At 40.2% G+C, this 27,984-nt stretch overlaps 1 protein-coding gene across 3 annotated transcripts; it reads left to right on the top strand.

Annotated features, from left to right (window-relative positions):
- Positions 1-2: 2 nt before the first annotated feature.
- SDHC (succinate dehydrogenase complex subunit C) lies at positions 3-27,778 on the top strand. Of its 3 annotated transcripts, XM_061183185.1 has the most exons (6): positions 3-56; positions 5,436-5,492; positions 7,708-7,809; positions 17,539-17,600; positions 23,819-23,982; positions 26,911-27,778. In XM_061183185.1, exons 1-6 carry the CDS (start codon positions 37-39, stop codon positions 27,013-27,015), a joined length of 510 nt encoding a protein of 169 aa, XP_061039168.1. In that variant the 5' UTR covers positions 3-36; the 3' UTR covers positions 27,016-27,778. The 3 variants fall into 3 exon arrangements, with proteins under 3 accessions (XP_061039168.1, XP_061039167.1, XP_061039166.1); XM_061183184.1 differs by lacking the exon at positions 23,819-23,982 and having other exon boundaries at positions 26,911-27,777; XM_061183183.1 differs by lacking the exons at positions 3-56; positions 23,819-23,982 and adding an exon at positions 66-237 and having other exon boundaries at positions 26,911-27,776.
- The last annotated feature ends 206 nt before the right edge of the window (positions 27,779-27,984 follow it).

Below are 27,984 nucleotides of genomic sequence, written 5' to 3'. Positions count from 1 at the left end.
CCATCGGCGTCACTTCCGTCCAGGCCGGAACCCAAGATGGCTGCGCTTTTGTTGAGGTGACTTTAGTGTGGGGTGGGAGTCGGTGCCGGCGGCTCTTGGGAGAGCTGCACTGGCCCCTCACGTCTTGCTAACAGCTGTTTACCCCGTGCCTCGGCAGGGAAAGGACCTGTGGATGGAGGCCACGCGCTTCGGAAACGTAGAGACCCTTCCCCTCCCCTGGCGTCTCCTGTGCACCCTGTAGGGCTTCGGGGTCCCTGGCCGAGTATCTTTTCCTTACTCCTTGCGGATGGGTCGCGGGGCTCTCGCCGCTTCTGCTTTCCCACTTCTAAAATAGTTTTTCCCTATTTCTAAAATAGTTCTTCCCCAGATTGCTTTCAGGGCTGCAGCGAGAGCCGAGCTCCAAGAAAATAAGTAGGTCTAACTTCTCTTATTTGGGGCTTGGGCCTCGAGGAGAAGGACCTTGGTGTACTTTACCTTTGCGTTTTACTCCTGCAAACACCAGCTGCTGGCACTGAGTGGGCACTGTCCCAGTTCCTAACGGGCCCCTGGCAGAGAGTGCAGGAGGCCTAGACCCCTATCGGGGTGACGATTAGCAATAGCGCCGATAGTGGTCGCTCTGCTGCCCCAGAGCAGCCAGGAACTTCAATTTTAGTTTATTTTTTTACTTGGTGGGTGAGGGGAGTAGATGCCCCAGGTTTTCTCTGTAGTGTCAACTCCTTGTCCAGAGAAATATCCCAGATTGTCTTCCATTCTGAACTGTCCACTGTCTACAAGGCCTCGTTCTCTGCTCAGAGCCTTTCTAGCCATAGCAATTTTAGACGCTCTTCATACAAATCCCAGCGTAGTTTCGTGCCAGCACTATTTTTGGAAACTATTTGTTATGGAAAGTTAGTTTTAATGCAGTTGAGATTTAATTCCTGATTTCCCCAAATGTCTTCTCATTTCTCTTTCCACTTCAATCACCCAGTATAAAAATAGACGGACTTTATTTAGTTTCTCTCTGTGACAAAATGATTCCTCTTGGAACTGAGATCAGGAATGGTTTATCTTAATCCTTCGTTTTTCTCCCTGACTCTTATTTCCAATTGTGTCTTTTTTCTAAAGCGTGTCAGGGCTAGTCTTGCCAGATTGCCTGCTTTATTACAAGTAGTTTGACCATAATTGAATGCTTTTGAATTCTTTGATATATCATATTTTAGAAGATGTCACAGGCTTTTTGGTGGAATTAACGTTTAGCTTGTAATGATCATATTGGGTCTAAACAGTTCATTTTAGGAGTTTCATGATTAGCGCTTAGAAACCCAGAATCACTGAACACATTGAATATGTCCAATCTGTATCATTTTGAGCTGTGTAAGGCTGTCATCACTAGGATTCATTAGTGGTAGTACAAAACTCTTATGGAAAGGGCACCTTAAACTCTAGGAGCTAGTTTCTAGTTCTAGTAGTGTCACTAATTCCATTTATTTTGGACAAGTCAAGGTCATTGATTGCATGATTGTGGTTTCTTCATTTGTGAATGAAAATAGTGATAACTTGAACTCACTTAAGAGAAATATTGGCTAAACATTTCTAATGCTTGGTTAACTAAAAATTATTAGTTACCACAGTATTGTATGTCATGGCTTTTGAATAGTGCTCTATATTTTGTATACTCCCTAAAGTTCATGGACTAGCTAGGGAGGAATAACCAGCTAAGTAGCACAAACTCCATTGGCAGTCAGTCAGGGAATGACTTGCCAAAGCCAAGACCGAGATAGAGAACTAAGCTAAGAACAGCTAGGCTTCTATCTAGTAATGTTCATGCAGCTTAAGCACAAAGCCACCAAGTCATTAACCCTCCGAACGTTGCTCATCATATTAAATGCTACATGTGAAGCGCCTCCAAAAACAAGGTTTAATTTATTTAAAGTCTAAATTCTTAAGACTGCTTTTTAAAATAAGCATACTAATTCACAAATCATTTTTTTGAGCCTCTTCTGTCATATTATTATAGGTGCTATAGATACAAAGTATTCCAGTTCTATTCTTGAGGAGCTCAATTTTAGCAAAGGAGATAAATGGATTAATTAATAAGCAACATAATGTTGATTTAGAGATATGAACAAGTGATGTGGGAGCATGACAGGTGCAGCAGGTAAGGCTAAAGGAGTGGTGAAGTTGCCATTTGGGAGTTGTTGGATCTTGAAGGATGAGTTTATCAGGCTGTGAGGGAGGTCCACTCAGAGAATAGTCTGAGCAAAGGCATGTGGTCAAAAGAAACTATGCTCTGTTTGGGGGTAACGTAACATTCATTGTGGTAGAAGTATAGAGGGCTGAAGGGGACTTGTGGGAGAATAGCTCTGGAGAATTGGATTAGGTCATGTTGAGAAGGGCCTTGTTTGACTGCAGTGTGAACCTTATAAGTAGTGGGGAACTGTTAAAGACTTTTAGGCAGATGATTGATGAAGTCAGCTTTATTTTTCAGTAATTTAACTCTGGTAATATTGAATGATAGGGAAGAGATTGGTGCTAGGAGATCAATTCAGGAGCTCCTGTTATAGTCCTCCTAGTGAGAAATGAAGAGAATACATACTAAAACAATGGACTGAAGTTTCCTAGATAGTATTGGTAGGATTGGGTGATGCCTTGCATATATATGGGGGGATGTAAGAGAAAAGAAATCAAGAATGACTTACATTGTATCTTTGGAGTTAGTTGGGTGCTCATACAATTAATCAGAAATTTTGTATATAAATGATTGCTCTTCATTGTGTCCTTCAAGGTTATATAAATATTTCAATGTTGCTGTTACCGCAGACATTTATGAAACTAAATTTTGACATGCCATCAGATCAAGTTTAGAGGGCATACAGAGAAACTCATTATATTATAGTCACATCTTGTTTTGGACCAAAAATGGATCTTATTCAATTTGATCACATAGACTTGGCTTTGAATAACTTTTGGTTTTTTCCAAAAGTCAAATCCATTTTCAGCAGATGAATATTTTTACACTGTGAAGAGTTTTAAAAAGAATGTGATGTGAATTCTAAAGACCTTTGGGAGACCAGTGAAATAATACTAAATTACATATATGTGGTATATTGCAGTTTAGAGAGTGCTTTCCTATACATTTTCTCATGCAGTCCTCCCAACAACCAATAATGTAGGTATTATCAATCCTATTTTATAAATGAAAAAGCTGAAGCTCAGTGACTCACTAAGTTACACGACTTATGCAGATCTAGACCTCCAGTCTGGCTTTTTTACTTTGTCCAGTGTTCTTTTTACATTACTGTTGTTGCCTCAGTACAGAGAAGAGTTTCAAAAACAATTTGAGCCATGATTACATTTTGGGGGAGACATGTATAATGCATTTAGAAAGGGACAGGCACTAACTAGAAATAAGTTCTGGCTTGTTAATTAAAAATAAAACAAAGAAAGTACTATTACTTTCTAGCTATAACATATAAAGCACTCTTCCTGGGTGGAAAAAGAAATCTTTTCAGGGTTCCTGGTTTCACATGAAAGGCAAGGATAGATTAGATATCTACTCTTGTCATATTTCAAATAAGGTTATGCAGTTGTGCAACTAGTTTCTGTTAGGGCCTTGTGGAAAGATTACATTGGTATTTGTCTGGGAGACAATAGCACTAGACAGAGAGTGCTGTAGATTCCAGCCCACATCTGCAAACTCTTGCTGGGTAGCTGAGTGACTGGATGTAGCCTGGTGTGAGGAATGCATGCCCTGCAACTTCAGAGTCACAATTACTTCAATTGATTTAAAGAGATTTGTTCCCACTTCTTTCTTTCTGGGAGTCTTGGGTACACAATGTCTGTATTCACCTCTTGCCTCCAAAGCTGGAAAGAGGGAAGAGCTGAAGGAAGTGTTGGTTGGATTATTTTTCCTTCAAATAGTGGGCTCTTCTAGTGTTCTAGTGTAGAGTGTAAGGTTCTTGAAATGTTTATGCATCTAATATCAATGGTATGAGGGACATCATGAGCTTTTTTAGAAGATCATTGGATCTTAATGTGATCTTGTATCCCCACAGTGCCTTGCACATAGTGTATATACAATAAACTTTTGTAGAATCTCAATGTATTTGGTCCAAGAGCTTCACTCTGAAAACTTTCTCAAATACCTTTGGAAAGATTCGATATAACGTGAGTTAAAGGGGTGTAGTGATCATGTGTTTTTCATAATACCATGTAAACGCTGGATCAGTTAAATTCTCTTTAGATAGAATGCCTGGGTACATTTTAGTCTCAGACTTGAAAAGCAGTTCCGGTATTGATATATACATTTCAAAAATAGTAACTTTTTAGTAGAAAACTTGTGTTACCTTCTTCAAGTACCTTTTCATGTGGATAGTAAAGAAATCTACATTCTCATATTTTTGGCACTATTATATGACAGCCTTTTTTTTTTAAGTTTTTTTTTTTAATTAATTAATTAATTTATTTATTTTTGGCTGTGTTGGGTCTTCGTTTCTGTGCGAGGGCTTCCTCTAGTTGCGGCAAGCGGGGGCCACTCTTCATCGCGGTGCGCGGGCCTCTCACTATCGTGGCCTCTCTTGTTGCGGAGCACAGGCTCCAGACGTGCAGGCTCAGTAGTTGTGGCTCACGGGCCTAGTTGCTTCGCGGCATGTGGGATCTTCCCAGACCAGGGCTCGAACCTGTGTCGCCTGCATTAGCAGGCAGATTCTCAACCACTGCGCCACCAGGGAAGCCCGACAGCCTTTTTCATGTAAAGTTCATCCAGGTTGTCTGGAACTTGTTGGTAGTTCCTAAAATGACAGCTTAATACTTGGGACCCTGCCTCCTCAAACCCCTTGTTCTTTAAACCTTTTAAATTCATCCATTTGCATCAGGTGTCTGCTTTGGCTAAGTTGTATAGTACTTGGTGTTGCCACTGGCTTATTCTGTACCCAACCCCCTTTTTAAATTTTATTTTATTTTTTATTTTATTTTATTTTTGGCCATGCCTTGTGGCATGCAGGATCTTAGTTCCCCGACCAGGGATCGAACCCTTGCCCCCTGCAGTGCAAGCGAGCAGTCCTAACCACTGAACTGCCAGGGAAGTCCCCCTCTCTTTTTTTTAAACCCCTGTCTTTTAACCATCACCTCCTTTAACATCTAGCCTGAAAAAATTTGCTTTCTGTATTTCTTTGTTGAACATTACCAACTCTGATTATTCTTTTACCTTGTATTATTTGTGTTCAGCTAAAATCTTATTTTGCATTTGTGAGTAATATTTGTGGTTATTCTCAAGTTATTTAAAGTTGTAGCTTTCCAACTAGAAAAAATCTCAAAGATCCTGATACTGTCATTGTTTTCATCTTATTCCTAATTTTCCCCTCCACCCCAAGTCTAATACAGTAAAAAATAGAGAAGTTGATATACTGAAGTAGGTCTCTAAATGTGTATTGACTGTTGGTTCTCTTATCTTTCAGACGTGTTGGCCATCATTGCCTCCGTGCCCACCTTAGTCCTCTGCTCTGTATCAGAAGGTAAGTTGCTAAATATGGAGATTATTATTAACCTTTTTTTCATCAGGGAAAAGCAGTAGGTTGTTGACTGATATTTTGGGGATATGTACGAAAGCAGGTAATTGTAGATGGTTGGCTGAAAATTTAGTGATTGTGGTCCCTATCTTTCTCATCTGGTAGTAGAAGAAGGAAGGATAAGAATATATCTTTGTTTTTTTCTTAATTTTCCTCACTTTAAGCTTTTCTGCTATATCTAACTTTATTGATTTGCATTTTGGGCAGCTCCCAGGCCTTAGTCTTTATATCTGTTTCTTTCTGCTATATTCATTTCTAGTCTATTGACTTCAACAGTTGTCTCTTTATGGTTCTTTTCTTTTTTAACGTTTAATTTTAGAAATATTTTGTACTTCCAGGGAGTTCCCTAGTGGTCTAGTGGTTAGGATTCAGTGCTTTCACTGCCACGGCCCGGGCTCAATCCCTGGTCGGGGAACTGAGGTCCCGCAAGCTGTGTGGTACTGCCGGAAAAAAAAAAAAAAGAGAGATAGAAATATTTTGATAATTGGTACTTTCAGAAAAGTTGGAAGAATAGTACAAGGAGGTTCTGTATACCTTTCACCTACATTCATCAGTTGTTAACATTTTGCTGTGTTTACCTATCACTCTATATATTTTAGGTTGTGCTATATGAAATTGCCATTTTTGTGGGTCAAAACTGGCCTAGTAGTGACAATTTAGTGTGGTTCGGCACAATTTAATTATTGTGATTATTTTCTCTGAATTCTTTGAGATTAAGTTGCAGACATCATGACCTTTTACTTCTAAATACTTCTCCTAAGGGAATTCCCTGGCGGTCCAGTGGTTGGGACTCCGAGCTTCCACTGCAGGGGGCACCAGTTGTATTCCTGGTCGGGGAACTAAGATCCCACATGCCATGTGATGCGGCAAAAAAAAAAAATACTTCTCCTAAGAACAACAGCATTATCTTATAAAACACAGTATAATTATACAAATGCAATTATCAAATTCGGCAAATTTAACATTGATGTAATCTTATCTGATATACAGTTGTTTTTCAGATTTTCCATTTGTCCCAAATAATGTACTTTATAGAAATACAGTCCACCTGTCCCCCATCCAAGATCTAATTAGGCTCACATATTATATTTAGTTGTCATATTTCTGTAGTATCCTTTAACCTGGAACTATTTCTTAGCCTTCCTGTGTCTTTTATGACATTGACATTTTTGAAGAATACAGGTCAGTTATTTTGTAGAGTGTCTCTTAAGTTAGGTTTGTCTGATTGTTTTCTAATGACTAGATTCAGGTTATCCATTTTTGGCAAGAGTAATACATAAATGATGTTGTATTCTCAGTACATCACATCAGGGGCATATGATGTCATTTGTCCCATTAGTGATTTTAACTTTGATCATTTGAATACAGAAATGTCTGCTAAATTTTTTCCCAGTATGGAGTTACTGTTTTTAACTTTTGCAATTAATAAGTAATATATGGGGAAATATTTTCTTGAGGGGGATAGATCATGTTTAATATAGGCACATAGTAAGTTAAAGTGTTGAACACAGCTGTTTAACAGTTGGCTTCAGGGACTTCCCTGGCAGTCCAGTGGTTAAGACTCTGCACTTCCACTGCAGGGGGCGCAGGTTCGATCCTGGTAGGGGAACTAAGATCCCATATGCCCCACAGTGTGGCCAAAAAAAAAGGAAAAAGAAAAGAAAAAGAAAAAAACAGTTGGCTTCAGCCTAGCCCAGTGACAAGGAAAACCAAGAAGCTATTCAGAGGTACTGAGCTGAATCCAGTTCTTGATTTTTGAGAACCTACAAAGGAGTCTTGAAGAGCCAGATGAGAGCAGGTGGTAATGTATGAGATATCACCCATGGCCTGGGGAAAGGATAATCCATTTATGTAAATGGTTTTGAAATATTATATTTGCCCTGCTGCCCAACAAGAAAGAAGTTTAACCTCCATTACTGGACCTGTGTGTTGGGGGATTGGAAAGAAGAGTTATCCTCTGATATGACCTCATTGGGTGATTGAGGTTATTAATAACTGAGTCAAACTTGGCAGAAAGATAAGGTGAGTGGACAAACCATGTTTTCCTAATACATAGGTTCATCTAGACCAGCTTACCTTTTTATATTTTAACTTTTTGTTATGTGAAAATTTAAACCAAGTTTACTTTTAATCATTTTAAAACCTTTTGGTTTTATTTTAGTGCTGTCCCTTTGGGAACCACAGCCAAAGAAGAGATGGAGAGGTTCTGGAATAAGAACACTGGTTCAAACCGTCCTTTGTCTCCCCATGTCACTATCTACAGGTAAGGGCTCTGGAACCAGGGGATTTAGTAGTAGTGGATAAAAGTTCTGGAGGTTGCCCCATAGCCTCCCTGATTATTTCCCTTAGGCTTTTTTTTATAACAAGATGACTAAATTCTCTCTTCTGGCCTTAGAAGGGTAATCTAGCCTGCAAAACTACTATTTGGAAAATTCTGGTAAGTCAAAATGTAATTACTATTAATTAAAAAAATTTATTTTGAAACAATTTCAAATTTACATAAATGTTGCGGAAGTAGTGCACTGTGTTCCTCTATACCTTTATGCAGATTCCCAATGTGTTAAAACATGTCTGAATGATTTAAGAACAAGTGCAGTGTTGATGATACCCTATTATTCCTGTATTAGGTTTCTATTGCTGCTGTCACAAGTTACTACAAACTTGGTGGCTTAAAACAGCACATTTATTATCTTACAGTCCTGTAGGTCAAACTCTGGCTCATGTCTTACAGGGCTAAAATTAAGGTGTTAGCAGGGCTGCATTAGTTTCTGGAGGCTCTAGGGGAGAATCTGTTTCCTTGCCTTTTCCAGTTTCTGAAAGCTGTTCTGAATTCTTTGGTTTGTGGTCTTCCTCCATCTTCAAAACCAGCAGTGGTGGGTCAAGTTCTCCCATCCTGTCACTTTGAACCTGCTTCATTGTCACATTTCTTCTCTAACTCCCTACTTCTGCCAGACCCTTCCACTTTTAAGGACTTTAAAAGGATTATATTGGGCCCATCCAGCTAATCCAAGATAGTCTCCTTATCTTAAGGTGAGCTTATAGCAACCTTAATTTCACCTGCAACCTTAATTCCCCTTTGCCATTTAAGGTAAATACTCACAGGTTTCAGGGATTAGAATGTGGACATCTTTCTGCCTACCACAATCCCTTAATACTTGAGTGTATGTTTCCTAAATTCAAGGAAACTCTGCATACTACAACCATCACAGTCAAAATTAACATTGATCCAGTGTTACCATCTAATCCTCAGATCCCATTCAGATTTTGCCAGTTGTCCCAATAATGTCCTTTATAGATCCAAGAGCCAACTCACGATCATGTATTACATTTAGTTGTCTCTTTAATCTCCTTCAGTATGGAACAATTTTTTAGCCTTTCTGTATCTTTTATGATCTTGACATTTTTAGGATGTTTCCCAGTTTGGGGTTTATCTGATGTTTTCTTGTGTTTATGCATTTTTGGCAGGAATACCTCTGAAGTGATGCCATGTTCTTCTTAGTGCATCCTATCAGAGGGTGACACATGATGATGATTTATCCCATTGGTAGTGATGTAACTTTTTTTTTAAAGATTTATTTATTTATTATTTATTTATTTAATTTATTTATCTTTGGCTGCATCGGGTTTTAGTTGCAGCATGTGGGATCTTCGTTGTGGTGCATGGGCTTCTCTCTAGTTGTGGCGTGCGAGTTTTCTCTTCTCTAGTTGTGGCGTGCGAGTTTTCTTTTCTCTAGTTGTGGCGCACAGGCTCCAGGGTGCACGGGCTCTGTAGTTGTGACGCATGGGTTCCAAAGCACATGGGCTCTGTAGTTTGTGGCACACAGGCTCTAGTTGAGGCACTCGAGCTCAGTAGTTGTGGTGCACAGGCTTAGTTGCCCAGTGGCATGTGGGATCTTAGTTCCCTGACCAGGGATCGAACCTGCGTCCCCTGCATTGTAAGGTGGATTTTTTACCACTGGACCACCAAGGAAGTCCCTGGTTGGTGATGTAACTTTTTATCACTGGTTAAGGTGTGTCTGCCAGGTTTCTCCACTATAAAGTTAATGAATAAAGATGTATTTATTAATTCTTATTTTGTGGGGTGGTACTCTGAGATTATAATATTCTATTTCTCGTCAGATGTTTACCCATTAGCATCTTTCGATGGTAGTTGTCTGAATCAGTTATTACTGTGATGGTTGCCAAATTGTGATTTTTCTAATTCCATCATACCTTGTTTATTACTATAGGGTAAAGCTTGCTTGCTTGCTTGCTTTCTCTCTCTCTCTCTCTCTCTCTTCCTTTCTGCAGGATTTCTAACAGGAAAAACTCTTCTCCTCTACTCTTATGACATCAACTAAAGGAAAGACACTAATGTTTCCTCTCTACTCTCAATACTTCTGATACCAAATGTGTACGGGTTTTCCCACATCAACCAATTTTTCAACTCTCCAGACACCAACTGGGTGTCCGACAATTCAGTTATGACACTGACTACTTGGAGTTAGCACAGACCCCCCAGGTTAGAGGCTCAGTCCCACAAGACTGCCTGCCACTTCGGATGCCAATTGCAAGTCCCAGGTTGTCACCTGTACTTCTAACTAATCAACTATAAATCCAGAGTTTTCACAACACCCTCTGTGGATTCAATAATTTGTTAGAATGGCTCAAAGAACTCAGAAACATTTACTTAAATTTACTAGTTTATTATAAAGGATATTACAAATGATACAGATGAATAACCAGGTGCCCTTTTAGGTAGTTCTATGTCTGGAAGGATCCTGAGCACAGGAGCTTCTGTCCCCATGGAGTTGTGGTGTACTACCTTCCTCTCGTGGATGTATTTACCAGCCTGAAAACTTCCCAAACCCTGTACTTTGGGGATTTTTATGGAGGCTTCAACACGTAGGCATGATCAATTATTAACTTAATCTCTAGCCCTTCCTTCCCCGGAAGGAGGTGGGGGTGGGGCTGAAAGTTCCAAACTTCTGGTCATGGTTTGGTCTTTCTGGGGACCAACCCCCATCCAGAGTCACCTCATTAGAACAAAGATCGCTCTTAGCACCCAGGAAATTCCAAGGGATTTAGGAACTGTGTGTGAGGAACCAGAGTCAAAGACCAAATAAAAAGATACTCCTAGCACCCCTATCACTCAGGAGATTAATAAGGGTTTTAGGAGCGCTGTGTCAGAAACTAGGAACAGATATATATATATATATATATATATATATAGACTTCCTTGGTGGTGCCTGCCAATGCAGGGGACACGGGTTCGAGCCCTGGTCCGGCAAGATCCCACGTGCTGCGGAGCAACTAAGCCCATTAGCCACGACTACTGAGCCTGCGCTGTAGAGCCCATGAGCCACAACTACTGAAGGCCGCGCTCCTAGAGTCCTTGCTCCGCAACAAGAGAAGCCACTGCAATGAGAAGCCTGTGCACCACAACGAAGAGTAGCCCCCGCTCACCACGACTGGAGAAAGCCTGTGAGCAGCACCGAGGACCCAACGCAGCCAAAAATTAATTAATTAATTAATTAAAAAATATGTATATATATATTTTTTCCTATTATTGCACAATTCCTATTTTGCCCAAAGAGTTACACTGTTACTCTGATTTATTTTGTTGTTCAGATTGTCCCAGCCTTAGCTAGTGGGAGTTCTTTCAAGATGGCTCCTGTGAAATCAAGGTCTGGGTGCTAGATGTGCTCATTGCTACCAGGATATCATTGCTTCTAGGCTGTTTCAGTAGATAGAGCTATGAGATATATGTATGAATACACACATGTACATGTGTATATGTGAGTATATACATACGCATACGTACATCTATTTCTGTTAATTTGTTGTCTTCAGAAGTAGCATTGATGGCTGTTATGCTGGTGTCTTCCCAAAAAACCCCTATAGATCTGCTCCTTTCTAGCTAACTCAGCAAATCATCTTGAGCTCAGCTACCGTCTTTACTTGGGTTCCTGCCAGGGAGGCTGGTCATTTTTTAACCACCTCCACAAATACCACAACCCTTCAGATTTTTTCCAAGCCAGATTCCAGAAATAATTCTGATTGAACAGTAGGAATTGGACATTATGCTAAAACAGAAGATTAATAAGTGATCTCAATCCTTGCTACTTTATGGTAAAACTTTTTTTTAAGAGATGAAAGATGTGGGGGAGGATTATAATGATGAAGAACTTCTCAAATTATTTTGAGTCTATATTTAAAGCCCTGGCCTTTTTTCACAGGTCATATAACAAACAGTAATAAGCTGATGAGATGAGACTTAAACTACCTTGTTTGCTCTTCTGGTTATGAAACTCTAGACATATTTATGGGAAAAAAAAATAGCAGGAAACAGAGCTGTTTCCAAGGTGAAATGTCTGGGAAAGATGTCTGAGATACCTGGAATCATATATTTTCTGTTGCTAACTTTTATAGATTTTTGGAGGTGGCATGGAAGTATATGGTTAAGTTAGCCCTTTCTGAAGTACTCTTTTTTTTTAAATTTTTAAAAAAAATAAATTATTTATTTATCTATTTTTGGCTGCGTTGGGGCTTTGTTGCTGCACGCAGGCTTTCTCTAGTTGTGGTGAGCAAGGCCCGTGCAGAGCACGGGCTCTAGGCGTGCGGGCTTCAGTAGTTGTGGCTCATGGGCTCTAGAGCGCAGGCTCAGTAGTTGTGGCGCATGGGCTTAATTGCACTGCAGCATGTGGGATCTTCCGGGACCAGGGCTCAAACCCGTGTCGCCTGCATTGGCAGGCGGATTCTTAACCACTGTGCCACCAGGGAAGTCCCTGAAGTACTCTTTATCTCTTTTTTTTTTTTTTTTAAATTAGTGATGTCAGAGCTTTTATTTGTTTTCCTTTTTTTTATTCTTTTGTGCATTTCTTTTTTTATAAATTTATTTATTATTTATTTATTTATTTATGGCTGTGTTGGGTCTTCGTTTCTGTGCGAGGGCTTTCTCTAGTTGCGGCAAGCGGGGGCCACTCTTCATCGCGGTGCGCGGGCCTCTCACTATCGTGGCCTCTCTTGTTGCGGAGCACAGGCTCCAGACGCGCAGGCTCAGTAGTTGTGGCTCATGGGCCTAGTTGCTCCGTGGCATGTGGGATCTTCCCAGACCAGGGATCGAACCCGTGTCCCCTGCATTAGCAGGCAGATTCTCAACCACTGCGCCACCAGGGAAGCCCCCTCTTTATCTCGTAATAAATTAAGTCAGTTTATCAAAGTAAAAGTGTGTATAGGGATTATGTTATTAGGAAAACAAGTCATTCTAAAGGATGTTAGAAAAATAGTTTAAAAACTTAAGAGTTAGAAACGTTCTTAAATTTTAGTTTAATCTTCAACCTCATTGGTTTTAAGAGTGCTACTTGGGGCTTTGGATATTCCATTAAGCTTCTGTGGATAGTTGTGTGGGGCTGGCCAACATGCAGATTGCACTGTAGGCCCTTAGTCCTGGATAACCAAAGCAACTTGACTTTAAGGATTTTGCATTTGAAGAAAGGGTGCTGCTCAAAAAATAATAATAATAAAAAAAGTTTAAAAGCCACTATTGTACCTAATGAGTGAATTTCCTCTGCAGTATTTTCATAAATGGATGTCTACCTATGCTTGCACACCTCCAGAGACAAGGAACTCACTACCACCCTTTTCCAATTTGGGAATTTCTCTTATTATCAGAAAGACCCTCATTTTATTGAACTTACTACAACTTATATCTTCTGTACAGTGGTTCTCGTTCTACCTTGAACCATATAAGATAGATCTAAGTCCATTTTTTTTCTGACAACCTTTATTGACGTTGAGTATCTTTTTATGTGTTTATTGGCCATTTGTATATCTTCTTTGGAGAAATGTATCTTCAAGTCCTATGCTCATTTTTAGGTTGGGTTGTCTTTTTACTTGTTTTAAGTTGTGGTAAAATGTATATAACATAAAATTTGCCAGTTTAGCCATTTTTAAGTGTATAGTTCAGTGGCATTAAGTACATTCACATTGCTGTACAACCATCACCACTATTCATCTCCAGAATCCTCTCATCTTCCGAAGCTGAAACTATACAATAATTCCATTCCCCTCTGCCCCCAGCCCCTGGCAACCACCATTCAAGTTTCTGTCTCTATAAATTTGACTACTCTAGGTACCTCATAAGGTAGAATCATATAATGTTTGTCCTTTTGTATCTGGCTTATTTCATCTGGCATAATGTCTTCAGGGTTCATCCATGTTGAAGAATGTGTCAAAATTCCATTCCTTTTTAAAGCTGAATAATATCCCATTTTACGTATATACCACATTTTGCTTATCCATTAATTCGTCCATGGATTTTTGTGTTGTTTCTATCTTTTGGCTCTTGTGAATAATGCTGCTATGAACATGGGTGTACAAATATCCCTTTGAATCTCTGATTTCAATTCTTTTGGGTATATCCTCGAAGTGGAATTGCCAGATCATATGGTAATTCTATATTTAATTTTTTTTAATATAAATTAATTTTATTTCTTTATTTTTGGCTGCGTTGGGTCTCCTTTGCTGTGCGCGGGCTTTCTCTAGTTGAGGCGAGCGGGGGCTACTCTTCGTTGCGGTGCGTAGTTTCTCATTGTGGTGGCTTCTCTTGTTGCGGAGCATGGGCTCTAGGTGCATGGGCTTCAGTAGTTGTGGCTTGCGGGCTCTAGAGCACAGGCTCAGTAGTTGTGGCGCATAGGCTTAGTTGCTCTGCAGCATGTGGGATCTTCCCAGACCAGGGCTCAAACCTGTGTTGCCTGCATTGGCAGGCAGATTCTTAACCACTGCGCCACCAGCGAAGTCCCTATATTTAATTTTTTGAGGAAGCAACATACTGTTTTCCACAAGGGCTGCACTGTTTACATTTCCACCAGCAGTGCACAAGGGTTCCAATTTCTCCACATCCTTGCCAACATTTGTGATTTGCTGTTTTTGTTGTTGTTGTTTTAATAATAGCCATCCTAATGGATGTGAAGAGGTATTTCATTACGGTTTTGATTTGCATTTCTCTAATGATTAGTGATGCTGAGCATCTTTTCATATACTTACTGGCCATTTATATATCTTCTTTGCTTTTTACTTTTTTGGTGGTATTGTTTGCAGCGTGATGTTAGGTCACTTGCTGAAAATCATATATCTTATGTCTCTAGCTTTTCCTTGATTAACATTCTACTAACAGTCAAAAAAGGAAAAAAATTTAACACACTTCAAATCAGTAGATATTTGTTAATTGCTCACAGTGTGCTTGGTACTTTTTTAGGAGTTGGAAATACAAAGATGAATAAGATATAATCTGTGTTCAAAAGGATCTCAGTATTTCCTGAAAAAAAATTTTCCAAAGGGAAATCATACTGGCTCCTAGTGATCATCTTTTCTGTAAGTGAATTTAAACAATCTTGATTTTCTGTGCTTGACTCTTATCTAATGTTTGAAAGGAAATAGTGGGGATGATCTGTCTCTGCTCCATGATGTCTGAGGCCTCAACTAGAGAACACAAGGCTGGGACTGAAATAATTTGAAGATCCGTTTACTCACATGTCTTGGGTTGATTCTGGCTCTTAGAGGGGATTTCGTTTTTCTCTCTACATGGGTCTTGTTACATGATCTCTCTGCTGAGGGTATTTTGGGCTTCCATATTGCATAAGAGAGGGATGGACGAAGGGATGGAGGGATAGAAGGAGGGCAAGTGATTTGGAACTCGTGCAGTGTCAGTTCTGCTGCATTCTATATCTTGAGGCAGTCAGTCATGAAGTCCTGCCCAGAGTCAAGGGGCTAAATATAAATACTTGCCTGATGAGGAGTGACAAGATTCTGGAAGATCATGTGAGACTGGAAATAATATCATGGTTGTTTGGAAAATAAAATCTCCCTTACCTACTCAGTACTAGGCTAACCAGGCTATGGTTTTAACCATTTAAAAAATTTTTTTTAAAAAATTAATTAATTAATTAATTAATTTTTGGCTGCATTGGGTCTTCGTTGCTGCGTGCTGGCTTTCTCTAGTTGCGGCGAGCGGGGGCTGCTCTTCGTTGCGGTGCACGGGCTTCTCATTGTGGTGGCTTCTCTTGTTGCAGAGCACGAGCTCTAGGCGCACGGGCTTCAGTAGTTGTGGCACATGGGCTTAGTTGCTCCGTGGCATGTGGGATCTTCCCGGACCAGGGCTCGAACCCGTGTCCCCTGCACTGGCAGGCGGATTCCTAATCACTGCGCCACCAGGGAAGCCTAACCATTTTTTTTAAATTAGGGTAACATTTGACTCCCATTTTCCATTTCAATATGTCTAAAAGATTACTAGAACAGTGCATATGTTCCATGTGTTAGCTCTTGGGATTTAATTCATCTTGCCAGGAGCCCTAAGTGCACTTGGAATGCTAAGCAATGTCTTATAATTTCCCCACTTTTTTTTTTTTCTTTCAAATCATTATTTGTTCTGTCTTTTTCAGTCTGATAATCATTCTCTTTGACAAATAAAATAGTTGAGCAATCTGCTTTGCACTCTGTCATCCATTAACATAAAATTGTCAACCCCAGTTAGGAGGCTGTCTTTCCCTGAATACAATTTTAAAAGCCCCTTGTTGTTGTCCTTGACATTTGTGCAAGCCTCAGCTCATTCTGGGTTTTAGTCTCCTGATTCTTCTAATCAAATTATGCCATTGTTCTCTGCTTGTCCTTTGTTATGAGGCTCTTCTTCTGCCTTTTATATTTATCTTGTTAGTCTGAGTTAATCAGAGTGGTGTCTAGCCAGTTTTTTTGGTTTCTTTAGACATTACTCCTTTCTTACAGTGACCATTTTTAATACATAGAATTTCCTTTTGCGGGCCTTTCAACCTACTTGAGTTGCTTCCCTTTAGAGTATGGAGTACGTGGTCTGATTATGCTCTGCATTCCCTATCTAAGCTGACTTTCCAGGATGAATGTTAACTTTATCCAAAGATGCCTGTTCTTTCCATTTCACTAACCAGTTCCCTCTTGAGCATGAGCACTAGGTCCAGAATGTAGCAGTGTTGGTTGTCCTTCCATGGAAATGCTTTGGCAGATAGACAAATCAGAACATGATTGATTGATTGATTGATTGATTGATATTAATTAATTTATTTTTGACTGTGTTGGGTCCTCATTGCTGCACGCGGGCTTTCTCTAGCTGCGGCAAGTGGGGACTACTCTTTGTTGTGGTGCGCAGGCTTCTCATTGTGGTGGCTTCTCTTGTTGTGGAGCACGGGCTCTGGGTGCATGGGCTTCAGTAGCTGTGGCTTGCAGGCTCTAGAGCGCAGGCTCAGTAGCTGTGGCGCATGAGCTTAGTTGCTCCGCGGTATGTGGGAATCTTCCTGGACCAGGGATTGAACCCGTGTCCCCTGCATTGGCAGGCGGATTCTTAACCACTGCGCCACCAGGGAAGTCCCAGAACATGCTTTAAAAAGTGGTTTGATGACAAAGTATTTTAAAACTACTGTGGATTAAGAACATATACTAAATCCAGCAAAATGGGATTTTAAATTTGGGATGGGTAATTTATTAGGGAATGACTGATATGCTCAATTTGGATATTTTGGGGTATATAATAAGAAAGATCATGGATGACTGTATGTTATATGAAACAGTGGATAAATAAAACTCAGGTTTTCTTCTACTTCTGTCTTATGACTGGAGAAATGGAAGGACCCAGGTGGTTGTAATCTAGTGTTTATTTTCTAACTGTATGCAACTTTAATTAATGTTTTTGACCCATGTTCCTTCTTCTTATGAAAGGAGGAGTTTGAGTTTTAATTGATTCCTCTTCTCAGCTCTGTTAGTGATGCAATCTGGAAAAGGGAGTAATGCTTCTCCTTAAATAAATCATTGTTCTTATTTTCAAATTAGAGAGTGGAAACACAGGAATGTGAAAGCTGTTTGTTTTTGTTTTGTGATAAATGGTTGCCTATTTCCGAAGTGGTTTATATTCTCTTTGCCAAGACGGACTCTCTACTATGGTGTCATCTATTCCTTTTTTTAATTGCTTTTTTGTGTTTCTTTTCAGATGGTCTCTTCCCATGGCGATGTCCATTTGCCACCGTGGCACTGGTATTGCCTTGAGTGCAGGTATGTATATGTGTTTTTAGGCACACGTGAACACACAAACACACACACATACTGCTTTGAAAAACTTTTCTGTTTCTTTGGTTCTTGGCAATGCCTCCTTGGCAACGCCTCCTCAGAAACTTGATTTAGAGAAAATGATAAGTCATTTAAGCTTATTGTTTGTTCATTTCTTTAACAATTAATTATGAGTTCACACAGTGCTCAGGTTCTTAGCCAATTTTTTTTCTTTTTTTAATTCTTTTTCTTATTTTTTCTTAGCCAATTTTTAAATCATCCCTAGCATGTCCTGATAGTATGTTTATTGACATTACAGAGAACAGATATACAAATATAATGGAGATAGACTGGCTGACTGACCAAACACAGTCCAAGATTAATCATCAACCTTATTCTTTCAGAAACTCAGTTTTAGCACCCAGTTTTCATCACCTAGAATTGATCAGGTGCAAAAACATTAACTCATTCTCCAATCTCAAAAAATCTTGGTTACAAATCAGAATGTCTATTTATTTATTTATATAATATGAAATACAGCTGCAGAGTGAGTCGTATGCTGGTCTTAGTGCATCCTTTTCAGGTAGTAAGGTTTATTACAGGTAGGATGTACAGATTATAGTCAGGTTTCTGGAGTCTGATGGATCTTTCCACAGTAGGGAAGTACTTTATAAGAGGATCAGCTGTATTTTAAAAGTTTTCTCTGGCTAGTGCTGGAGACATGGACATATTTTTGTTTTTCATAATATCCTTTGGGCCCCCTCCTAGGCTTCCGTAGAGTATGTTTTCACTGAAGTGGTCATCAACAGGACTAGTGGCTCAAATATAGGGATCCTGTATTTAGGGAGCTGCTGCTGAGACATTGGAGAAATTACCCAAAACTAAGTCTCTGCTATTCACAATTAGATTAGTTTTGTTGGTAAGCAAGTAAAGATAGGAACTCCTATCTAAGATCCGATGTTATTCCTTTGTTACCATTCCTTAGGTTATTATATAACTTGTAATTATTTTATTTGCTTAGTTTTTATAAATCTGTCTCTTTTATTAGGCTGTAAACGCTTCATAGAGTAGGAACTGCATCTATCTTATTTACCTTTCATATCCTCTAGCACTCAGTAGGTGCTTAGTAAATCTTTATTTACTAAATGAGTACAACCATGTAAATCACTTTGCTCATAGTGGTCATTTCAGATATGTTCGTTCCTTCTAACTTCTAATTAATCTCCTGTTATGCATTAGAAATTGGATAGTGATAATAATAGCCTCTACCCTCAAGGGTGAAAGAGTCTAAGGAGTAAGACAAATAAATATTTAGAATGCACTGTGATAACTTTTTAATAGAGATATGAGATCCCAGAGGAGAGAACAACTCTGCAGGAATTGGAGAACTTGAAAGAAGGATGAGTAGGAGAATTCATGAAAAGGAGGTAGAGGAGGACTTTCCAATGGACAGACTACCTTATGCAAAGGCACAGGGTTTGGAAAGCATCCAGAGTCCTGGATAATGATAACTAGATCTGCTTGTTTAAGAGTTGTGTTATGGGAGAAGCATAAGGCTTCTGGAAAAGATAAGGCTGGAAAGTGTGCCAGACAGTAAAGGACTTTGACTGCTGTGCTGAGAAGTTGGAACTTGATCCCGTAAACCATGGGAAGTCATAAAAGGTTCACGTTCTCACTTGTTTGGCCTAGACAAATCCATGATTAGGTATTTATTCAGACTATAGAGATTTTGTGGCCAATATATAAATTCTAAAAAGCATGTTGAACTAAAAAAGCATGATGACACTAGTTTGACTTTATATAGAATTTATTGAGGAAGACCTTTACAAGCAGTCCTTTAAAAGGTGGAGAGAGAAGGCTAGTAACACTCTTTCATTGCTTAGATTCTGTAGGGATTAAAATACTCGTGATTTTTCATAGTGACAGACAGTATAAAAATCTAGGTGAAATTAGGTAAATTGCTTGAGAATGGCAGGTAGCTGAAGCTGCAATGTGAATGAGACTGGGAAAGGGTTATCAAGATGCAACATACAACAATAAAAAGAATGAGATTCGAAAAAGAAAATATGAGTGCCAAACAACAGATATTTTAGAGGAATACAACTATAAATAAATTGTACAATTAACTTGAATGGGTAGAAGAATGGTCCTGAATGTTTTGGATAGTCTTTAAAAACAGGTTAGATTGGAGAATCAGAACTTCAGTGAAAGGTCACTTGACTGCATAGGCAAACCTACTGCTCAGGCAGTCGTTTCTTTTCTAGAAAAGCCAAAGGACTTATAGATATATAAAGTAACTAATGGAACTCTGAAATGACTGTTTTTTTCGTCTGGGCTTTTCATGAGATGGGACCGGAGTTATTGATTCTCAAATGTGATATGTTATACCCTGGTCATTCCCGACTGAGGCAGTTTAGAGAAAGAGAAAAGAGCACAAACTTTGGAGTTAGATCTGAGTTCAATTCCAACTCTGTCACTAACTAGCTACTGTATCATCACTTCCTTTTCTGGTTATAATAATGCCTAGGTAGGACTGTGAGAATTAAATTAAATATATAAAATTCGAGCTGTAAATCAGGGTTCCCATGACCCCTTCCTCAGGTTTGATAATTTGCTAGAAGAGCTCACCATAACTCAGGAAGACACTTTATTTAGACATACTGTTTTGTTTCTTTTTTTTTTTTTTTGCCATGTGGCTTGTGGGACCTTAGTTCCCTGACCAGGGATTGAACCTGTGCCCCCTGCATTGGAAGTGTGGAGTCCTAACCACTGGACCACCAGGGAAGTCCCAAGTCATACTGGTTTTTAAAATAAAGGATCAACTTCTTTATCTTATTTTATTTTTTAAACTTGCTTCAGAACTTTTTTTTTTTGGCTGCATTGGGTCTTCGTTGCTGCGCTCAGGCTTTCTCTAGTTGCAGCGAGTGGGAGCTACTCTTTGTTGCAGTGCATGTGCTTCTCATCACGGTGGCTTTTCTTGTTGCGGAGCTCGGGCTGTAGGAGCGCAGGCTCAGTAGTTGTGGCGCACGGGCTTAGTTGCTCCGCGGCATATGGGATCTTCCTGGACCAGGGCTCGAACCCGTGTCCCCTGCATTGCAGGTGGATTCTTAACCACTGCACCACCAGGGAAGTCCTCAACTCCTTTATTTAAAAAACCAAACGGAGGAGATACACAGGGCAAGGTATTGGGGAGCAGAGAGGGGAGTGTGTATGGAGCTTCCATGCCCTCTCTGGGCACACCACTCTCCCAGCACATCTTTGTGTTCAGTGACCTGGAAGCTGTCCAAGTCCTGTAGTTTAGGGGGTTTTATGGTGACTTCATTGCCTAGGCAAGGTTGATTAAATCATTGGCCATTGGTGATTAGCTCAATCATCAGCCACTCCCAGGTGTGGTGGGGTTGGGGGAGGGAGGTGGACAGGGAAGGGAAGGGGGAGGTATGGGACTAAAAGTCCCAATCCTCAAATCATGCCTTGGTCTTTTTGGCAGCTAGACCCCATCCTGAAGCTGTCTAGCGGCCCGCACCCGGCCCCCCCCCCGCCCCCCTCAACCCCCCCCCCCCCCCCCGCCCAGCTACTAATTATCTCATTAGCATACAAAAAAACTTCCCTTTCACTCCAGAGATTACAAGGGTTTTAGGAGCTGTGTGCCAGGAACTGGGAAAAAGACCAAATACGTATTTCTTATTGTATCACATCTTCAAACAAGGAATATCAATAAGTTAATCAGAAGCAATTTTGGCCAAAGCTTTCCTTTTACAAATGAAAAGTATATGAGAAGAAATTAAATATGAAATTTCCTAAATCATCCTCTGATGTCTAGTGTACTGGGAGGCAGGAAATAGCCTCTCCTCCTAGAATCTGAGTGCCTGAGGAGGGACTCCTCTAACAGCCAAACAATTTAAATTATGAAAACAAAGCCACTGAAGCTGTCCCATCTAATCACTAAGAAAAATTAAATGGTGCTTTCACTTGGCTGCCAGGACCAACTTCAGCCTGCTCCTCTGCAGTTAAGTGCTACATACAGAACTGTGCGGATTGTCAGTTAAGTCCTATTGCCACTTCCAGAAGCCATCATAAGTTCCTTCAGACACTTCTTCCCAGCAAGCCTCTGCAGATGTCACTGCAAAAGAGAATGAAAACATCTAAAACGGACTTGGTGGACCTGTCCAAATGATGATTAAAACTCAGGTTGGCAGTACCTGATTGCTGTCTTAACTAAAGTGTTGTCAAACTAATCTCATCATATATTCTGCCTGTCTGCTTCCCTGCAGCCTTGTGGGGTGGGGTGGGGGGGCGCGTGGCGGGCAGGAGTATTCATGCATTGAGGGAAAACAAAGCATTTCTGAGAAGCATTTTCTCTTCTGGTGACAATCAGTTTTTCCAGGTCATCCCCTCTTGACAATTCAAGGACCAAGACATGGAGTAGGAAGGGCTGAGAATGAGATTTTTAGCTACAAATGATCAGACATTTTCTGAGAGGTAAAAGATTAAATATTCCAACTATTAATGTAAATAATAATCACTACCAGGCCTGTATTAGGAACTTTATATATATGTATTTAATTTAATTCTCACAGTCCTAACTAGGCATTATTATAAGCAGAGAAGGAAGTGATGATATAGTAGCTAGTTAGTGACAGAACTGAACTCAGATCTGTCTTAACCAAAGTTTGTGCACTTTTCACTCTCTCTACACTGCCTCTGTCTGGAATGACTGGGATTCCTAACATATGACATATCACATTTGAGAATCAATAATTCATGTCCCATCTCACAAAAAGCCCAAAAGAATAAAACAATAATTTCAGAGTTCTGTTAATTACTTTGTAAATCTGTAAGTCCTTTGGCTTTTCTAGAAACGAAGCTGACTGCCTGAGCAGTAGGTTTGCCTGGTCTCTCACTGAAGGTCTGATCCTCTAATCCGACTTGTGTGAAGGTCAGTGTGGAACAGGAAGTGAGGATGGCAATGTCCAATTTAATTTCTGAGGTTTGAGATGTACAATATCCAACAACATATTAGTAACTGTGGTTATTTAAGAATAAAATTTTTTTCTTTCCATTTACAAGGATAATTTTTTTCAAATAGCTGCTAAATTATTAGGACATAAATATTTAAGTTGTTTGACTCTAACTACTTAATAAACAGAACTGTTAGGTTTTTCTTTTGGCTTAGGGGCATCATGAAAAAAATTCCTGAAAACACTGAGGTACCATGGAACTGAGATAGTTTGAGAAGGTTTGGGAGGAAGATATGACCCAAGAGCATTCAAGGATCTTTGACAGTCTGGATAGATAGGAAGCTAGACGATCACAGGAGCTCCCCATTGTCCTCTGAATTTCAGTGCAAACCTGAAGTTCCGAAACCTCGACAGCCAAACATATGCCTCAGATACCAGGCTCAGCTCTGATCTGTGCACCAAATGTGACAGCAGTCTAATAACTGAGTCCCAGGAATGGCCACTCAGCCACACTAACCTCTAGGAGACCAGACTCTGATGTGGCTGCCTCATCCTAGGGTGTGAACAGCATGTCTTCCTTCAGCCTTTGCTTCTCCTATGAATGCTATAAAATTCTGACGCATCTGAGGTTTCGTCAAAGAGCTGGAAGCCATGGTAGTTATTCTCAGCACTAGCATTCTTCCAGACTGATGGAGAAATGGACAGTGCCCAAAAGTTTTTAATTTTGATGAAGTCCAGTTTATTATTTTGTTGCTTCTGGTTTGGTGTCATATTTAAGAAACCACTGCTAATCCAAGGTCATAAAGATTTACTCCTTTGTTTTCTTGGTGTTATGGTTTTAGTTCTTACATTTAGGTCTCTGATCCATTTTGAGTTAAGTTTTTGTATGGTAGAGATTTGAGTGATTTAAAAATTTTTCTCATTCTTCTCCTTGGACTGAATGTACTGTTATTATTTTTTCTTACTGAGATGATGATACAGATGCAGCCAGAGGTGGCTTCTAAAATGATGGGTGAAGTTTTTATAGAGAGAGATGTTGAAAGAAGGAGTAATATGCTAAAATATATGGCAAATTTAAGAGATTAGGGTCAGATTCCAAGTAGCGAATCTTTCACTGCAAATGTGAACATTAGTTTAAATCGTCCCCATTTTAAAATGGTTTAGAATTGTGTGAAGTCCTAGGGGCTGTCATAGAACCCAGTTTTATGTGTTACATTGGTTGTAGCTGGTGTATAGCTGTGACGGGCTTACTTTGTTTCTCCTCAGGGGTCTCTCTTTTTGGCTTGTCAGCCCTCTTGGTCCCTGGGAGCTTTGAGTCTCATTTGGAACTTGTAAAGTCCCTGTGTTTGGGGCCAGCGCTGATCCACACAGCCAAATTTGCACTCGTCTTCCCTCTCACGTATCACACCTGGAATGGGATCCGACACTTGGTAAGTTAATTGTAGACTTGTGCATTTTCTGGGTGAAAGGAATGGAGAGCCTGGAAGGATTTTCTCTTTCCTGGTGTGGGTTTAGTGCTGTTCTTAAAGTTAGTTGTGCTGGACCTTTGTTCAAGGGCCTCTTGGGGAAAGCTAAACTAGATGCCCTGTGCGTTGCCAGGTAGCCCAGCTGGTGATGTAGCTGAGACTGGACGTAGGCCTGGAAGATACTTGCAGGGTCTCAGTGAACTCTTTTAGTTTCAAGAGGGATGTTACTAAAAGAGACCCATGAAGCCAGGCCATACATCTGGCATAGAAGGCATATTTATCAGACAAATAATAGTTACTGCTTTCAGTCTAAACTTCCTATCAACACAGAGTGACAAATCTGGCTGGAGTCAAATATACTGACGTTTATTATCTTGATATTGGATTGTGTTAACTGCTTTTGTTTTTTGTTTGTTTTGAACTATTAGAGAGAATGGGGCCAACTTTAACAAGCAACTGGGTGCTAGGATCCCAATATTGAGTTTAGGAATCTTTTGATAGCCTGAAATCTGACCATGTTGCCTCCTACATGACCTTGGGGTCAGTTCAAACTGGTGTCTCCTTCTCTTTATTAAGGAATTAAAGCTTAATGAAACCTGCCCCAGGTCAGAGATGAATCTCTCCTACAGCACTTTAAGATTTGTATTTTGTGGTCTCCCTACCCCTAGTCTTGCTTCCTTTCCCAGGAAGATAATTACAGCTTCATTCTTTCTGGTTTTCCATTATTTCTCAACCTAAGCCATCTGTCAGTTGGATGCTCTTGCCTTAATTTGACCTTTCATAACTTCCACATCAGAGCCTAGAGATAAGCACTTTCTGAATTGTAGTCTGGTCCAATAGACAGTTTAATGGAATCAGAAAAGTGAGAGACTAAATGATCTACTAAATTAAGTGTATCTATCAGCTGTTCCCTGGGGCAGTGTTCAGTTTGATTCAAAATGACTTTACTTCCCTCAGGAGGAGGGGATGGAGAGGGAGGGCAATTTGCATTAATGAGTTCTTATTCCACAGAACAAAGCTCTCCAATGGAATCAGCTGATCAGCTTCCTTTGTTGGCATCCTTGCTCAGGCGGGGACTTGCCATATATTTGCTTTTGTCTCAGTATGGGGGGAGGGAAGGGGAAGAGATTTTATAAAATGTCAGAACTCAGTCAAGGCTTTTCTTAATCCCTTAAATCTGCTTTTGTTTGTTGTTTTAGCAAGTCCTGGCTCTGAGTGTGGGATAGGATTTTATCTGTTCTCTGTGACAGTCCATAGTTCTTGCACTCTGAGCTTGATAATTGCCTTGCCAGAAGATCTAGTGGGGGAGTGGAGGGTGGAATTGATATTAAGAGAGTAGGAAGTGACAAGGTCTCTGGTATGCTAGAGAATATTCCCCCATCACCACCACCCAGTAGGTCTCGATTTTTTGGTAAAACACTGTGCCTTTATAAGCAAAACAGCTTTTTGTGGAATCTGTTTGACTCCTAATCTTATCTAGGTAGAAGCTCTTTGGCAGCTGAGGTAGGGGCATCTTCTCATCTTGATTATTTTGGGGGCTCTCTAATTTTTCTCTGAAGCAATCCTAATTTATTCAGTTTTACATTCAGGGTATAGGTATATGTGTGTGTTGAGACAGTCATATGTGGAAAGTATGAAACCTGAAGACTCTACTTTTGCCCGAGGGGATCTTTTAGAGTACAATATGTTAATGTCCCTAGGGCACAAGAGAGTCTAGATCAGTATTTTTTAAATTGTGTTTTTTTGACTCAATGGGTAGAAAATCAATTTAGTGGGTTGCTACCAACAAAAAAAAGAAATTTAAATAGAATACAACATATAGAATATAACACACATGGTAATGATAAATATTGCTTATTGTTTCGTGAACTTTTATATAGTATATATTTTATATATACGCACACACAGACACACACATACATACGCACACACACACTGGGTACTAATTAAAAAGATATTGCTTAGTTGGGGGTGTGGGTGACAGTCAAAACAAAATTGAGAATTAGTGTTCTAGACCCCAAAAAGTATTTTTTAAAAATATTGGTCCTGGACTTCCCTGGTGGCGCGGTGGTTAAGAATCCGCCTGCCAATGCAGGAGACACAGGTCCGAACCCTGGTCCGGGAAGATCCCACATGCTGCAGAGCAACTAAGCCCGAGCGCCACAACTACTGAACCTGCGCTCTAGAGCCCATGAGCCACAACTACTGAGCCCTTGTGCCACAGTTACTGACGCCCGCGTGCCTAGAGGCCGTGCTCCACAACAAGAGAAACCCCCGCTTGCTGCAACTAGAGAAAAGCCCGTGCGCAGCAATGAAGACCCAATGCAGCCAAAAATAAATAAATAAATTTATTAAAAAAAAAAATACTAGTCCTCTGATGGACAAATGTTCCTTCTCAAAGGGGATTCTGTGGTTGGCTATACCTAGGAAATCATGTATATTATATCTATTTTGGAGATTAACAGTGTGCATTAATAAATTGTTTGAGAAGTCTTGTAGTTAAACTTTGACCAAATTAATTTGACCACAGAACTTTTTTCCCCCATGTAATGCCTTTTAACATTCTGAGGAATTAGTTTTTGGAGAAACACACTTTGGGAAACACTGATCAGTTTTTTTGTCACGAGGGAAAGTTTTTATCTATTCATTCTGGAAGATCTTATGGGCTGAGGATGGATCCCTTTACTGTCATTGGGATAAGTGGGTGGTCGTTACTGTATTGTGGGTTTTGAGGAAAGTGAAGGTCAGGAATAAGGGGAGAAGAGCTTTTCTCTAGAATCATGCTGAGAGGAATTGCCTGTTCCTAGGTGGAGTTTCTTTCTGAGAAAGGAGCTGTGAGAGTGACCAGGACCCTGATTGCTGAAAAAAAATTTTTTTTTCTTATTTCTACAGATGTGGGACCTAGGAAAAGGCCTGACGATTTCCCAGCTATACCAGTCTGGAGTGGTTGTCTTGGTTCTTACCGTGTTGTCCTCTGTAGGGCTGGCAGCCATGTGAAGAGCCGACGTTCCCAGCATCATCTTCCTACCAGTTATTGCATTGACCCATCTTCCTGTTTGTTACTCTTATCTTAGGCCATGGCAGAGTTATCTTGATTTGTTTAGACCCTTTTGTGCTTGCAGATCCCCTTGGAGCTCAGCAGTAAGAGTACCTTATAGAACCAGAGTAGTGGAAAAGGATCCAGTTTTCCCCTTATTTCTAAAGATGGAATGACTGTAAAAACTCCCTTTTCCTGCCCCCAGCTTGCAGCCTACTCTGGGCCTGGGAGCACTCATTCTCTCTCCATATTAGGCCTTGATTTGTGCTGAGGGTCAGCTTTTGGCTTCTTCTTCCTAAGACAGTGGAAACAATGCCACTCTGTGGCCTCTGCCTTGGGGACTGGGAGTGGGGCTTGGGTTGCCACTGCCTGTGGGTTGCTGGCTTAAAGGACAATTCTGTTAATTGGTCAGAGCCCAGGGTCTTTAACACCCACACAGTGTGACTGAAAGAAGAGGGGCGGGGGTGGAGGGGAATTAGCCTGTCCCGGCTAGAGGGAGATGAAGAGAGTAAGTTGGCTCTTGGAGAACATGCTTTGGGGAGAAGAAGATATATAGCTTTTGATGCAAGGGGAAGATCCAGAAAACTATCATTGAACCTATTAAGGATTATTTCTCTTCCTTGCATTTCCAGAAAAACCAAGCCTCTTATTGTCATGTTTTCTAATCCAAATTCATGTGACAGCTTTTTCTGAAATGGAATTAAAATTATTATTTTGTCTTTGACTCTCCTTGATATCTTGAGAAACCAAGACAATGGTGGTTGGGGAGGAGCCAATTTCCTCCCCCTCCCTCTGGTCTCAGGCGATTACATCCCCCAATCTGACCTTTCTCAGGAGGGAAACAGTTTGTCCTACAAGTGACCACTGGAAAAATTTTCAGGGAATCAAATGCAAGTAGCCAGGGTTTTAACATCTTGCCGAAACCTCAG

Source organism: Eubalaena glacialis, chromosome 3, assembly GCF_028564815.1.
Source record: "Eubalaena glacialis isolate mEubGla1 chromosome 3, mEubGla1.1.hap2.+ XY, whole genome shotgun sequence".
NCBI lineage: Eukaryota > Metazoa > Chordata > Mammalia > Artiodactyla > Balaenidae > Eubalaena > Eubalaena glacialis.
Note: the sequence above shows the minus strand (reverse complement) of the source record. Positions and strands in the feature narration are given on the sequence as shown.

Bases quoted from the DNA above. Each gene is read 5' to 3' on its own strand.
- SDHC (XM_061183185.1), top strand. From the start codon at position 37: ATGGCTGCGCTTTTGTTGAG. The intron at 7,810-17,538 runs GTAAGGGCTCTG...GTTTCTTTTCAG, and splicing joins CCCCATGTCACTATCTACAG to ATGGTCTCTTCCCATGGCGA. The intron at 23,983-26,910 runs GTAAGTTAATTG...TTATTTCTACAG, and splicing joins GGAATGGGATCCGACACTTG to ATGTGGGACCTAGGAAAAGG.